The sequence below is a fragment of the Corvus kubaryi genome, unplaced genomic scaffold (assembly GCF_017639235.1).
Source record: "Corvus kubaryi isolate FWS band 111438036 unplaced genomic scaffold, C.kubaryi_AGA036_p1.0 78, whole genome shotgun sequence".
NCBI classification, from domain to species: domain Eukaryota; kingdom Metazoa; phylum Chordata; class Aves; order Passeriformes; family Corvidae; genus Corvus; species Corvus kubaryi.
Genome location: NW_024582065.1, coordinates 9156983 through 9173367, shown reverse-complemented (window position 1 = coordinate 9173367; position 16385 = coordinate 9156983). Strand labels below are relative to the sequence as shown.

The 16385-nt window shown below is 46.3% G+C and overlaps 1 protein-coding gene across 6 annotated transcripts in view; it reads right to left on the bottom strand.

Moving 5' to 3' along the window:
- The window catches only part of CRB2 (crumbs cell polarity complex component 2), a 57481-nt gene that overhangs the window by 24155 nt on the left and 16941 nt on the right, over positions 1 to 16385 (bottom strand). For 3 of the 6 annotated variants that reach the window (XM_042052477.1, XM_042052478.1, XM_042052476.1), the window contains exons 1-2: positions 10170 to 10390; positions 198 to 896 (exon numbers count right to left, since the gene is read on the bottom strand). In XM_042052477.1, the coding sequence (XP_041908411.1) occupies positions 198 to 896; positions 10170 to 10242 (772 nt within the window). In that variant the 5' untranslated portion in view covers positions 10243 to 10390. Of the gene's footprint in view, positions 1 to 197; positions 897 to 10169; positions 10391 to 10560; positions 10695 to 16385 lie in introns of those variants that run through there. The other 3 variants (XM_042052481.1, XM_042052480.1, XM_042052479.1) reach the window with 2 other exon arrangements.

Below are 16385 nucleotides of genomic sequence, written 5' to 3'. Positions count from 1 at the left end.
TCTGGGGTCCCTGTCTCTCAACACCCCCACCATCCATGGAATTCAAGGCCTCAAGCACTGCCTGGAAGCCGCTGCAAGCAGCCCTACCATTACTCACACACAGCCCCAGACACTGCGGGAACACAGAGGCTCAGCGGGGCAGTGAGGCAGCTCCTGTCCCCAGGACGCCCCGAGGAGGCAGAGCAGCCCGGCGGTACCTGTGTATCCGGGCGCGCAGCGGCACTCGTAGTGGTCCATGTGGTTGAGGCAGGTGCCGTGGTTGCGGCAGGGCCGGGACGCGCACTCGTCGATGTCGATCTCGCAGTTGGAGCCCTGGAAGCCGGGCACGCAGAAGCAGCTGTACTCGCCCGCCCTGTCCCTGCAGATGGCCCCGTTCCGGCACGGCCCTGACGCGCACTCGTCGATGTCGTCCCCGCACGCGGCCCCGCTGAAGCCGGGCTGGCAGAGGCAGCGGTACCCGCCCGGAGCTTCCACACACGTGCCGTTGTTCAGGCAGGGGCGGCTGGAGCACACGGAGCTTTCTGTCTGGCAGCCTTCTCCACTGGGGCCCGGCTGGCATCTACAGGTGTATCCCGTTGTGCTATCCACACATTCAAATCGAGGGTCTGTGCAAGGGCTGCTCTCACACTCATCAACACTGTCACAGTCAGCACCTGCGGAGCCAGGCATACACACACATTCATATTCCAGGAGTCCTGGAGTCCGGGTGCAGGTCATGTGGGCAGGACAGTCATGTTTAATGCAAGCATCATAGAGGAGTTCACAGTTTGTGCCCATGTAGGCTACAGGCTCCACGGGGCAGGTGCACTGGTAACCCACTTCCAAATCCTTACAGCTCCCCCCATTCTCACATGGGGATGAGGAACAGCCACTGTCACTTTCAGAGTATGAAGTTCCTGTTGAGAAAAGAGACTTTTTGTTAGTCAGCATTTGTAGCTCTAAAGAAAAAAGTTCTGCCAATCCCCATACACAACTCAGAGACTGCCCACCTAAATTCCACACTCCAAAGGGCTGTTCTAGCCAGGAGATGAGAAAGACATTGGAGAATCAAACATTTACTATAAAGAAGACAACAGCCCTTCACTTGGTGGCAATCAGGAATCTCTTGCCAGTTTGGGTAACCAGGTACCTGCTTTTTTAGGAGACACTCATGAACCAACTATTCTACTTGTGCTTATTCATCCATGAGTCACTTTGAGAGCAGTGACACATATAACCTTAAATCCATTCACAAGATTAACTTCGTGTAAAATTCCATGACCCCTTTCACTGGCAGGGCACAGCATTTGTGCCTGGAAATCCAGAGAGGCAGGGTGAGTTCAGGTGCTGGCTGTGGCTCTGTATGTCCCAGCCGCTTCTTCTGGGGATGAAGTTTTTTCTCAGCTAATCCAGAAGTGATTTGAAGATGCTCCCATAAATAACCCAAGGCAAACTACAAATGGGCACATTTCACAGAGTCTCTGATTACATTAGGCAGCTCAGGTTGATAACCACTGACCCTCACCCTCTCCCCATGTTAGACAGGTAAATTTACACAGCAGGACATTTTTAGCAAGGAAAAGCAGAGACTGCTGATGGCATTTTTAGATCCAAACACTCAGTACCTGCTGAGCCAAAACAGCAGTCTAACAACCAGATACCAGGAACTAATGTTGAGACCAGATTCCCCTAAATCTGGGAGCATTTGGATGTGATCAGTTAATTCACACTGAGCCACAATGCCTTGCTGTGCCCACAAAGGCAGTGTTTAAAAGGCTCTTGCCCCATTAAGCAACTCCACCATCCGGAAATGTGATAGGACGTGCCCACTGAACTGCAAATTTAGTTCATATAAAAGAGATTATGTAGGATACACGATAGGAAAAAAAAAAAAAGTATTCAACGTAGATACTTCAAAATTGAGCAGAATGGAATAATAGAAGGAATCCTCATTTATTTTCCAAAAGAAATTTTAAATTTACTTTGTGAAACAAGGAGCAGATTGGCCAAAGGGCAGGACAGCCCAGGGCACAGGAGATAGTGGCCTTTATGTTAGAATTAGGATATATGTCCTGGATTCAATGCCACAATTAAGCACTTTCCAAAAGACATAAACCAACCAAAAATAGAATAAAGGGACAAAGGCAGTGCAAACAGAGAGCTTCACCTTCCAAAAAGGCAGCAGTCATTAGCACCTCATCCCACTGTGGCCTTCGGAGATCAGAGCTTTTCATTCTGCTCAGTTCCAGGATAAATAAGAGGGAAGCTGTGTGGTAGAGATATCCCAGCCTGATTCCTGCATAAGTGTTATGAAACATCCAAACTTGGAAGTAACTCTGCAAACAACTATATAGCAGATGTTTGGAAAAGGTCTATGAAAAATGGTCTCAAAGCAGAGATAAAGCTCATGAAAGAGCAAATGGTATCTGAGAAATTGCTACTGGTGAGACAATCCAGACTTCCCTGGTGTTGGAAGTCAAGCCATCACTCAAAGCCTTTGGGTAAGCAGCTCTTCACCCTTTCTGCTGCTCTCACTAAGTAGCTGTGGCCCAGGAAGTGACAGGCCTCAGTCTGGAAACCCCACAAAGCTGCAGGTGGAGAGGACAGGATCCCAAATCCCCACAGCTCCCCCAGTCCTCCCTGCTCCATGGGGAATGTTGCTTTACCCTGCCATGCTCCATGCTAAGGACTTGCCAGGATCACACACCACATCATTGCTCCCCAACTGACCTTCCACGTTCTCTCACTGGTGCCAGCATTATCCCAGCCCAATTTTGGTCACGTTTGCCTTGCTCTGGTGCACTTTATACACCCCCAGTAGTTAATCTGTGTCAGTAGTGCTCTATCAACTCTGCCTCATCAGCTCCTCAGTCTCTTTGTACCTGAAGGTGGAGGCACCGACTTCAGGGCCTGAAAGGGATTTATAGGAGACTTTGGTTTACAAAAGCCTGCCCCTGCCCTGACCTCCCCCAAATTCCTCCCACCAAAGACTGTAGTGTTTCTAAGTCTTCTTTTAAGAGGCCATGCTGCTGGGGGAGGGAGGGTGCTCAGTGATTTAGGCAGCCCTTTTTCTTCCCAGCATCATCTCCATGGCCCACCCCTCCCTTCCTCTCTCATGTGATACTGGGGAGAGCTGCTGAGCCCTGCACTGTCCAGCAATCCCATTATTCTGCCATCAACCCTTTTATTCTCAGATTGCCAGTCAGGCAGAAAACAAGGATGACGGAATGTGCCTGGAATCTCTGTGGCAATTAGAGTGGAAGCCCAGGAAACTTTTCGCAAAAGAGCTTTACTAGGCAGGAGATACGAGCCTTTGTAGGCTTAATGAGTAAGCGGCCCCAGCCTGCACTTTCCACAGGCCAGGAGCACAGTTTGGGATAAAAAAGGAGCCCGACTCTGGTGCATGTTGGGAAGGAGCTGCAGCACACTCCATCTGCAAAGAAATTCCCATTTCCACAGAATCCCCAGGCACTGCTGGCATAGCCAGGCTGAGTCACTGCCAAGGCTCATGCATGGCTTTCTGCTTCCATGAGAAGAACACAGGCAAAATGCTTTTTGCAAATAAAGCTAAACATCAAAGCCCTTTGCTATTTCCTGCCTTTCCCAAAGTTCTTTCACAACAGACACACCTTTTTGTACCTTCTCTGGTTTGGTCCATCATACGGCTGCCATGCTCAATGATCTGTATGAGTCACTACTGCCTGTCCCTCACAGAGAGGTGTGTGACAAATATACGGCCCCATAATCACACACCACAGACCCAACGGGGTTCAACTGCAGACAACACAAAGCTTCACTAGTAAGTGCAGAGGCCTTCTTGTCTTACCAGAGAAAGCAGTGAAGGAACAGGGAGAACTCCAGTCTGCTCAAAACTCACCGTGACCGTGAACAATAGCACTTGTTAATATATGTACTTCAGCAGGACCTCATTTTGGAGGAAAATGTTCCTTTTCTGGAACAGATAACCTGGAGTAACACAGCAGTGCTCACAGGGCGTGCATGGAGCAGGCTGAGAACACTGCAGTGTAAATCACAAGAAATGAAACTTACCTAAATAACTGCAACTTATTCTGTGAACTGCAGCTGGCAGAAAATCCCCCATGTGTTTGATTGACTCAGTGGAGGCTTCAGGCACATTAACAGCACCGACCCCAAATTGTACCACACACTCCCCTGTATCCAGCACACCTGTACCAATATGGAATATTTCCCAAGGACAAAACATGCCCCTGTGTGAATGTATTCTAACCCTAATACTCCTTCCATGGCAGTGCTGAACTTCTGGCTTGACAAAGAGCACATCTGATGTTTTTTGTTCTTATTTTGTTCTTTTCAACCATCAGTCCTAGGGCATAGAGTTATTGCTCTCAGTTTTGGAATAAATTATTGTATGAATGTGCATAGCACATGAATATGCACCAAACACTAATAAGAAAAATGAATAAATTAGCTTTTCCTGCTGCACAATATAAGAACCATGAAAACATGTCGTTCAGACTATGCTGTTTCATGAACACAGTGAAAATCAGGTCAAGGAAATCACTGAATGACAAGAGTTTATAGTTTTTCACCAAAGTAGTTGTTGCTGGATTAACAATGATATTCAGGAGTTTTCCTTCATGTTTCACAAGAAAAATATGAATTAGTGATGTTTGTAAGGGAAAAAAGCATTAAAAGTGTATTACAGTCATACCATCCTGCAAGCCGACTCTGCATTGAAACTGGAGGAGACCACAGCTCCTTTGAAGAACAGTTCCAGGCATTTAGGGGTGGATTAGGAGGAACTTCAAAGGCTACCAGAGTCCCATATAAAGCATTCATTGAGCTCTGTGAGGACAGGGCTGGTTTTACACTTTAAAGGTAGCTGACAAAGATTTTCCTCAATGAGGTTTGTAACTTTTTGTAACACTTTAAGGCAAACAAGCTGCATTACCAGGCTCTGTTTTAATCACTGACTTTAATAATCTTATACTTTATACCTATACTGTGTGATCTTGTAGAAGTTGCAACAGCGAGTTTTTTGACCACAAAAAAATCGGAAATTAATGAGAAGTTAGGCAATTACTTCTCTGATTGGAGAAGCTGCTTTAGCATCACTCACTGGCTTCTATTTTGGGGGTTTCCTTTTCACAAGTTTGTTTTTCAAAATCTTGGGTAACTCTGACAGAGGATGGATGTTGTCAGTCTGGGGACACACCTGACCTTGTGGAAGATGCTCAGTGCTGCACTGATAACTACCCTAAAGGTGTCTTAATGATCACTTAAAATTCCAGCAGGGAAGAGGCAGCATTGGGGTTATCAGCTCACAGTTTCCTTTGTACTGAAGGACAGAAAAAAAAAATCCAAGCAGAGGCAGTGGTACCTACTGGAAATCCCCATCCCTGAATACCTGTTCATGCACATGCCCTGCACTGGGTGAAAAATGAAAATGTGCCATCACCTGTGCATAACCCCTGCAAAATGCTCATAATCACAGACACAGCTCCCAGAAGAGTCAGGCTGCCTTAATATTATTTCCTGGCCTAGCAAAAACCGAATGTCAGCTTGGACAAGCCAGATCCACCTTGAGTAGAAAGAAGCTTCCTACAGATATTTTTCACCTGCCCTCCCCACTACAACAACTGAAAAAAACCCAATTTACAACTAAGAGGTGAGAACAACAGGATTCCCAGAGCACCACAGGTCCCAGCTGCACCACAACAATAATGGAGCTTGAGGGATCTCCAAGTTCCCAAACCACTGGTCAAACCCCAGCCTGGGGCAATTCTCACCAGTCAGGCTGTGCTCCTGCTGCTCATCCCAGCACACCTCCCACTGAAGAAAGATCCTGAGGCCAAGGGTAGAAAGGGAACCCTTCCACCAGAAGGGATTCAGAGCAACCCAACTAGTAAATAAACTCTGAATAAAGGAATGGAGAGTTAGGTCTCCATGACAACAGGAAGGCATGTGCTTATATTAGTAAATCCCTGCTGACCTCTGCTGATCTTTCCCTATCCTGGTCAGTGTAAAGGATTAGTGAAAGGGGACACGCATTGGCCTGTTCCCAGGATCCACACAACCAGAAAGGGAAATGGACAGGCTTGAAAAGGGGCTTTCATATTCACCCTCTCTCTTCCCCACCCCTGCTCACTTTGGAATGACAGCTATGGGAGGGAATGGCAGGATAAAACCAAATTCTTCTTCAGGAAGCACCTTCTATGTACCTGTTCAGGGAGGGTACAAGGCCTCTTCAGGTGGCTTCACACATCCCTAGGGCTTTACAAGCCCCATTTCCTTCCTGACACACAGAGATTAAACCCTTTCTATCCAGACCTGAGCTAAGCATCTGCTCTGAGTAACACCAGCACCAGAAAACAAGGCCTGAAACTCTCTGAGACTGCTGACGAGCTCATGACATGCTAATAACTGGCAGTGATAATTCACCTAGCCTAAAATATTTCATAACCTGTATTCCCTGTCCTGTTCAGCACAGTAATGGCACTTTGTGACAGCTGCTTTAACAGCAGGCTTTTCTATTTAGCCTCAGAAAAGGGGATGTGGGAATGGGAAATCCTCCAAAACACCAATGTTGGATTGCAATTATGAAGCCCCTGGGCTGCAGCAGCTTCCCAATGCCCAGCTCTGCTGGTGTACCTTGATAACTCTGGGGCCCAGAGTCAAGTTCTTCCTCCCCATTTTTTTAAAAGGGAGAAAGAACTCTGAGATATATCTGCTGGTTGAAGCTAAACATTATCATTACTGTCTCAGGTTATCAGCTTATCAGATCTGACAATTTATGTGAAGCAAGACATGGCACTATGACCAAAAAACCCCAAACCTGAAAATAAAGATTAGCTAATCCAAAAGAAGTGTTGGCAATCAGCAGGCAGGACTTCTTAAGACAATACTGAATAAAGGGCCTGACAAGATGCCAGGGATCCCAGCAATGCCAAGAGTGTCTTTTGGAAAAGTCAGTTTTAAAAAGAGCCTTACTATTCATGGCTTTGATGTCTCTTGCAGAGTTCTGGTAGGTTAAACACACAAGCCTGGTGTCTCAGCCAAATACCACCTTGGATACAAACTTTAAGACATCTGATGTCCCTGCACATAGGCCAGATTACCGTTTTACCCAGATTATTGCGTGTCCACCACTTCCCAGACTGCTTCTGACATTGTTTCCTTTTGTTACTGGAGACCAACAAATTCCACACCACGTTTGTACATTAAGTTCTTGGTGTGCCAGAGTTTTTCATGCCAGATACATGTACACAGCCCAATGGTGTAAAATATTTATATAGAATTTACAAAGGCCTAGACTTAGACTTTCATTCATTCAGGCACAAAAAGCATGCCTCAGGTTCTTCTTGTGAAATATACAGAATATTTACCCTGTCAAAGAAGGAGGATGGCGATTCCTGGCTCTCTCTCCCCCCCAGCTTGCCCAGTGAATTGCTAAAAGGTGCCAAACAGTGGGCACTGATCCACGGGGCCCAGCAGTGCCAACGCCACGGCCCAAGGCATTAACAGCATTAGTCAGAAATACCACTTCAGGGAATTGAACTCATTCTTACCAGGGAACAAGAAGCCAGCTAGCTTGTGTTCATTATCTGTTCACTGTTTACTGCAGATTTGAAGGTGTAACTCCTATTATCATGCTTCTAGAGCTGGGAGGAAGACAAGAGCTATGAATCCTTGGTTTATGACAGCATTGAATATATTGCCACAGTAACTCTTTGATCTTTCGTCCTCAGGACACCACAGTATTTTCCCTTAATAAACACTCCTCCAAGCTGACCTTCATGTTTCACACATTCTCTTGATCTCTCAGCCATTTCCACAGATCAAACACTGGGACAGGGACTTTCCTGTGTATTCAGTTCATCAGAGTGAGTCACAGGCTTTAATTTCCAATTCTTATTTAAATATACTGACAATGAACAAAACAGCTGGAAAGATTGGTTTTATTTGTTCCCCGGTTTTGAATAAACCCTAAACTGTCCCTGTGTCCAAGCTAATCTCAAGAGCTGGCATGAGAGCTGATAGCAAAACAGGTTTGTCTTGCACATGCTCTCAGCAGGCGTCCAAAGCATCTTTCAGGCCAAAGGTATGTGAATTCCTGTGCCTGCTGACGGCTGGAATTGTGGGAACAGAAATGAGAAGACACTCCTTCTGCCCTACAGAATCTCCTTTAAAGACAAGGAATTAGCTGGGAGCTATTGTGTTCCCATTACACAGGCAGCAGCAGTAAAAGAGGAGTCACAGGCAGAGCCTGCACTGCTGCCCCTCTGAGGTTTCTTTTAAACAACTGGAGATAGTGAGGATCTGGCTGCAGGATGCTGATGGGTACAGATTGCACCAGGCAACTGCATATTCAGAATTTCCAAAAAAACTGTGAACAAGTAACTCAGGTACTCACCGCTTCAGTGACATTTAGACTCAGTCAATTAGAAATAAAAGAGGTTCTATGGTTCATAAGGGCAAGAAAAGACATTTCTTTATGGCATTAAAAACCTACAAGTGCTACCTAAATAGCACCATTCACTCCAGCTAAAGTCTGGCAGAATTCCCCTTGCAAAATAGGAGTAGGTGGAAAGCCTATGAAAATCAGCGCTTCCCTTGAGCTCTGCTGGCTCCAGCAAGAAGAGTCATCCACCTGCACTCAAAAGAACACCACGTTCTCAGTAAATCAATGTTCCAGAGAAGAGCTTTCTCCAGGAGTGAAAAGCCACGAGTGCAGTGGTAGGAGAGCACAAACCCCCGAAGCACAGCCCGGCCCTGGCAGCCACACGCGGGCGATCTGTCCATGCAACCGGCCTTGCCTCTGCCCAACACAAAGCCACCATAATTGCTTCACACTCCAAACCAGTAGCTATGGTTACTAGATACAAAAGACAGTCCTGCTGCTTCCCTGTGGCCAGAGGAATTCCAGGCACTTAGAGCAAACACACCAGACAAAGAAGCTGGTACGAAGAAGAGAAAGAAAAAAAATATCAGACAAAAATCACAACATATTTTGACTTTCACATTCATGGTCTGAGGTGACCAGAGCAAAGGAAATCTTGGGAGGCTTCAGAAGTAAAAATAGACTGTTGGGGAATCAAAGGAAAAGCTGAAAACTTTCTCCAAATCTCAAAAATTACATAAACATCGCCTACTAATGCACAAAATGCCAAGTGCCGTGTTCAGCACACACGAGCAGAGAAAAGGCTCTGACTGTATTTTGTCAGTGTTCTCCACATTTTACATCCAATTCTTCATGTTGTGGATCATCCCTGTACTTGCTCAGTGGAAACCAAACCTGACTGGTACCTACAGGTAACTGGCCTGGCATTACCGAGGACAGGATAAGGAGACCAGTTCAACCTCATTCATACTTTCCAGTAAAAGGCTGGATGTGTTCCTGACATGACCTTATAATCCCTAGATGACTAAAACAGATGTCTAGGCCCAGCAGATCTCTAGGCACCTATTCCAGAAGAAACAGAAAACAGAGATACCTTCTTTTCAGGGAACATAAGATACTGGAAAATGGAAAGGGTGTCAGTGGAACCCCAAGACATGGTCTTGGGAACTTGGAGAATCCCAGTATGCTCAAGTGTATTCTTTGGCTATAAAGTAAGTTTTAAGTGTGGAAAAAAATACAAAACAAAATAACCCCCCCACCAGTGTGATAGACTCTTTTGTTACCTCATTGCTTCTTGCACTTTGAGGATGGATCTGCTTTCTTCAAAATTTCTAGATGGAGACACTCCTGTCCTGTGATCTCCCTCCACATTTTGTACCAGACGTATCTGGCACTACACTCTCCTGGGTACAATCCTCTTGTGCCCAGATGTATTTCTAAAGCATATAGGATGGAAACAAAGGTCTGCGTTTCTTCTGTATGGGCACAACCAAAATATTCAGACTTTTCCAATGGAGAAAATGGTTACTATAATAGCTGAATACTTAGTTACACAAATACCTAATTACTTTTAGTTCCTGTGAATAAATGCATACATACATGTGCACAGGGAGAAAGGTGAAAAGAGACATAGAAGGAAAAACATATCTAGAATGAAATGCGTGTTTATCTTCCAGACTAAAGTTTTCAGGCTACAAATCTAACTGTAAAATGACAATTTGTTCAATATAAGGGCAGGTCACAGATCTGATCCAAAGTTACTGCATAGTAGGTGGGTAAGAATCAGGCACAGAAGACAAAAACTTACCCCAAAACAAGAGGAAAAGTGGCAGCAGGAGAGCAGCATTGTACGGCCTGGAGGTAGTTTTCTTTAATTCCATGACAAGTGTAAGAGTGGCTGTTCTAAACCCCTCCGGGGAGAGACAGGAGCTGGAGCCCAGCAAGCCCCTCCTGTGGCCACATCACGGTGCGGGGCGGGCTCTCCCCAGGCCGGGCGCTCGCCCCGTGCTCGGCCGGGCCGCAGCAGCACTGAGCCCGCGGACAGAGCCCCGCAGCCCGCGCTGCCCCGCGCCGGGAGCGCCGGCAAAACCCGCCTGGATCGCGCGGAGCGGACTGAGCCGGCTGCACCGCGGCACGGGGCTGGCGGGCAGCGGGGCCGGGGGTGTTCCCTCTGCCCCTCCATAACGCTGAAAACGCACCTGGTGTGTCCCCCATAGCTGTGACAGGACTCAGAACTGGTTCGGGACCGAGGCTGTTTGGAGGATGCAGGGTTCTCCATCAGCTCATATTTACAAATTCCACAGGAGGATCGAACACAGTTTTCTGAGTGAGGCTGCTTTGTTCAAAGAGAAATAAGACAAAAGCACTCTGTTAATCCCAGAGTTAGTCCACATTAGTCTTTACTGCTGTCTCTCATGGGGTAGGTGATCCCACAGGACAGGTGAACTCACAAAATGTAAAGGAACCCTCTTCCCAATAGAGGAACAGTTACAGAGATCAACAGAGGTGTCTGCAAAACACGGGCACCAAATCACACCACCTTTTAGACACATGGGTTCAGTTTTACGAGTGGAAAAAGTTATCAGTGTGCATTGTTTAATGACAGTAACTGGAAAAAGACAGCCCACACTCAGCTGAGACCTACTAAGTCCCTCTAAATCCACATCACAATTGGATTAAACTGACTGTAATGAGAATTAAGTACATTGCCTCACCCTTCACTAACAACTAAAAATAGAACTACAGGTAAGATGCCAGACAAATTCCTAGTTTAAACAAGAAATATGCAAGATAGCAAGGAATTAGTGCGGACAGACCTAGGCTGCACATGACAAAAACAGGAGCAATCCTACAGTGAGTAATCTGTATTATCCCAGCATCCTTGCAGGGCTATATCCTTGCAGGGTGGGATATGTGCATGGAAATGGGATAGCTACTGCAGGGGTTTTACCTTCAGTGCAGAAGCAGAACAGACACAGCAACAGCAAGAGCCACCCAGACTCTGCAGGTCAGGAACAAATGGTTCATCTCACTGTCCTGCCTTGGAATGCTCCAAAGATGATATATCATGTGTTATCAACCTTATCTGGACCACCCTGCCCCCTCCTTCATCTCTGGTGTCCTCAGTCTGTTTTCTCAAGATCAGCCTCAGTATTAGTTTCTTGCCAGTTACCACAACCATCTGGAACTCATTTCTATCTCCTTAGACTCTTGTTTTGCTGTCAGGGGATGTAACCAAACACTGACATGTGCAGAATCTTTCTACTCAGAATATTTTTGCCTCACCTGTGTGAATTATGCTTCCAACAGTCCACCTTTTCCAAATCCCAGCAAATACATATGAATCATTGCTCAATGAACACAGCAACAAAGCACCATTCTCAGCCAGGCACTGCTGTAAGGTGAGTAGTGCAACACCTCACAACACCTGGAAAACACACCGACCCACCGTAATTTATGGCTCTTGGGCTACCTGAAGGACCTGCTCAGCTTTCATAAAACAGAAGCAGTGTGACAAACCCCCCACCCCACAGAAAGTGGAGGTCGTCCCACAGAGGCTGAGGTCTTGTGCAGCCCTGCTGTTCCTGCTGTGCTGTGTGGCCTGTGACACCCCAAACCCTGGACAGAGCCATGACTTGTGGCACACTAGCCAGACTGAGGGAAGAGGAAAACATCCAACTTCCTTATAATAATCAAAATACCTTAATCCATTGTCTACCTGTGAGGATATTAGAATTTGATTCTATCAATGTTCATGGTTGCAATTTTATGAGATTTTGCCAGCATAAACAGCAAACCATTCCTGTGCTGGACCCCTGGGCATACAAAAGCCAATGTGGGTATTAACCAGCTTAGTCCAATTAAAGGAACCTAATGCAACTCTTTTAAGGCCCTGATTTGTTAGGCTTGACTACATTTCCAAAGGAGCACAATTGGGTGGATTTGTTATCTAAAGCATAAGCTCCGAGTCCTTAGTCATCCTTGCTAAAGCCTTCCCCAAACTGGTCATGGTTTGTGCTACCTCTGCATCACTGCTGTCCAACGTCACCATAATCTGCTCTTTAATATAGTATTAAAACTAGAGCCAAAGGACACAGCTGCTTTCCTTGGTGTAACACTCATTATGAGAGATTTAAGGACAGCATAACAGCAAGGCTTCTATTCTCAGCCCAGAGCAGGAACCTTCGCAAGCCGGAAATGCATGCCATGGAAATGGGGCAGCAGTGGGCAAGCTGGATTAGGGGGAAAAGAGAAAGTAGGTCTGGAGTACTCAGCAGAACCTTGCTGCCCACTTATTCTATACTTTTCTGTACACTTATCACAAAACAATCCTATACATCTTTCTACAAAAAGTTCAGAGAGAACCACGCACCAAAGTACCTCAGCAAAAGCCTGCTTTTCATTCAAAGAACAATGTACACTTGCACGAGTTTCACAATCTTTGCTCACACAGGGCTTAAAATAATCCTAATACTCCAGATTGGATACTGGAGACGTGTGACAGGCCGGCAAGTATCAGTGGCACAAATAAAGCCATTCCTGTCTCCTGTCACGTGCACGCTGTAGCTGCCCCAGAGGACAGAGCCTCACCTTCCCTCCTCACAATCCTGGAACCACTGGGCACAAATCTATTTTACTGAATTGAACAGTGGAAGCCAACAGCATCAAAGTCATGATTTTTTTCCCAACTTTTTCCTCCAAGGGTCATTAGGCATAACCATACACAAAGGAGTCCATACTAACAGTGGCTGCTGGCTTGGGAAGTTGAGTTAGTAAAGAAAAAACCTTCTGGTTCCACTCAAAAACTGTGCCAAACCTGACTGCTTCCATACACTCTCCTGTTTTCTGTCACAGCTGAAAAGTGCCAGGAATATTTTTAAAAACTTCACATTTTGGAATTTCAAGCCTCCAGACTCACAGGCCAATTCTGTACATTGAAATGTTCAAATACAATTTGGTGCTGTAACGCTCAAGGGTTCCCCAGAGTCCAATCTCTAAGTGGAAATTGGCTCTCTCCTGCTGCCCTGAACAGGCACTGTCCCCACTCTCCCATCAGCCCACTAGATGTCCCTTCTGCACTGCCGAAGTCACCAAAGGGCCCCATGTGAAAATGGGAGAGCTGGAAAGAAATTAATGTTACAGCAGCACTGGGGAACCAGAGCGACTGGACACATCCTGAACTGCTGCAGGACTGTGCCAGCAGCACCCTGGATGCTGCAAGACATTGTTGCAACATCCCCACAGTGGAGCCAAGGCAGAGTTTGGGCTGTGAGCCAAAACTTTAAAGTTGCTATTAAAACCTGGCAAAATTGCACAAAATTTCCTGTCTTGAGACATCCTAATCACATTTTTAGACACAATAAACTTAGTTTCCTATCATTGCTAATCAGAACTTCTGGCAAGAAAATCATGCTGCCTAATAAATGACAGAGTCCTGAGCCTGTGACACTGGTCAGTCCAAGGCAATGGCGGTGGGAAAAGTGGGCTGACAAGGCAGAGCAGGACGGTTGTTGTCTGGTCACTGGCACAGGTGGGCACAGTCTCACTTTCCTGGAGTATGATCACTGATTCCAGAAAAAATTGCAGTGCTGAGGAAGAGGAGGGGGGCAGTCCAGCAGGACAAGGGCAGAATGAACATGTTTGCCTGAAGTCTAAAATCACCTTCTCTGCCTTGCAGCATTGGCTGCTTGTTCAGAGACCTTCATGACACACCTCATCCCAAAAAAAGAACAAATTGTAAGGACCATAACAAAGATATCCAGCATGTGCACAGCATCTCTGCCTTCCTCTCCAACAGATAAACACATTCAAACACACACAGACGAGGCTGTGGTAAAGACAGGGCCACACTCCTGCAAAGTTATCTCTCGAGGAAGTCTCAGAAGTCAGGCTCTGACCATGGATGTACCCTTTGATCTACGTGAGACCCTGCTGGCCTGCTGCAGGTCAGCTTCATGCCCTTTGATCCTCTTTCCCTGCTTACAGCTGCCTGGTGGAGGTGAATCCCTTCCAAGGGGCTTCTCTGGCAGATGGAAAGATGAGAATGTTGATCACCTCACAGGAGGCAGCCAAAATGGTGTAAAAAGGGTCTCAGGCAAGATTTTCTGCAGTAAAATGTTATAGCAGGAAGGATGTGCCCAATACATTGCCAGGATCTGAGGGTGTTTTGAAGGCACATTGAGTATTGAGAGGCCTTTTTGCTGCTGCTTTTGTCACAAACTGATCCAACACGTTTGTAAATAGCCGCCTTCCAGCGGGGCTCAGCGGAGGCTCTGGTGCCGCTGGAGGGCAGGTCTGTGCTCCCAGCCCCAAAGCAGCCTTCAAAGGTTGGATTAGCAGGGTTCGCTGCAGAGCTCCGCATTGCCAGAGCTGTGGAGCCAGGCTGGGCTTCAGGGGAAAACCAAAGGAGCCAACACTCAGAGCCAGAGGGAGGGAGGCTGCCCTGCAGCACAGCCTGGCTGAAGGAACCTCCTCATGCTGAAGTTTGTATTCTGGGAAGGGGAGTGGGAGAACGGGGAATTTTGAACCTAGAAAACAAATACATCCAGCTGCACTGTGTGAGCTGTGAGCTCTGAAGATGAGTGTAGCCTCAAAGTCCTGTCTGACATCTATCTCTGCCATGGAAATGACACCTTTGAGTTCTGCACAAAATCAGCAAGTTCTGCCTCATTTTCCTTCCAGCTGCAATCTCTGCTTTCCCTCACAGACTTCACACAGTCTGCTCAGTAATGAGCCCTCTGGGAAAACTGGACATTGTCACTACAGTAGGTGGCAGGAAGTAAAATGGATGCAGACCATGAATGTGCCAAATGTTGAAGAATGAGTAATGTTCTCCAAGATGCCAAAGATCTGGGGCTCACTTTCATTTATTTGCACCTTAATGAACACTAAACACTTCTATTAGCTCCAAATCTAATCCAGGTAACTAAAGACAGATTTGTCAGTCTGAAGGCAAGGGACAACTGTATAGGAACAGTCCCACATTCAGTTTCCTGACTCAGAGGTGGGGATATTCTCCAGTGCTTTCAGGATTTTGGGCTGCCACACTCCTGCCTTTCTAGGCCATGTTGCACACCAGTATTAGCATTATTACTTCACAGATTGAAGCTCCCACCTGAGTCAGTTGTTTCTACTTCACAAATGCCCCAGAGTAAGGGCCCTACCTAAGGTGGGTGTGCACAAGTTGCTGGATGTGCTCTCGCTTGGATGAGAGGGTCTGGCAGGGATTACCACAGCACACACTGCCATTTTGCCGGGATGCTAAATCCCGGTGCTTCCATCACCAGCCATTTGTCAGATTGCCTAACAAACCTCTAAGAATGACCAATGCAGACCTTCATGTAAGTGTTAACAGCATTCAAGCTTGTTCTCATGGTCTCCAAATGAGTATCTTGTTTGCTTCTACTTGCAGAACCGGACCAGAGACAAGGGCTTCAGCACTTCCTTCTGCCCTGAGGGAAGCTCTGTTCTACTCCTCTTAGCCAGCATGGCTTATGCACATTTTCTACTTCATGTCTCACAACAGCAGGCAAACTGAGCTCCTGCTGGGCTTCCGTCAGAGGAGATATTGATCAGCAGCGCAAGTGCTTGAATCTCTTGCTCTGCTAACTGGTGTGCTGAATGTGCACAGGAGCTCATCAATATGTCTGAAACAAAATCTGCTCAATGGTTTTAGAAAAAAAATAAAAAGAAAAACTGAGGTTTCTGGTAAGGTTGTATACAAAATATTCAAGTGGATGGATCTAGAAACTTTCTAAGAACTGGTAAAAGCACCAGGAAGCACCACTTCATCCAGTTTACAACTGTTTCAGTAAGACCAAGAATAAACACCAAAGCATCTCTCTGATGAGACACATATAAGGCTTCTTACAAGGCTGTATACAAAATATTGAAGTGGATGGTTCTAGAATCTTCCCAAGAACTATTGGGGAAAACCTCCAAAGATTTATAATACTTTAAGTCAACTATTTAATGCCAAGCCAGCCTTGCCATTCACCAATTATATGCATCATTTCTGGAAAGA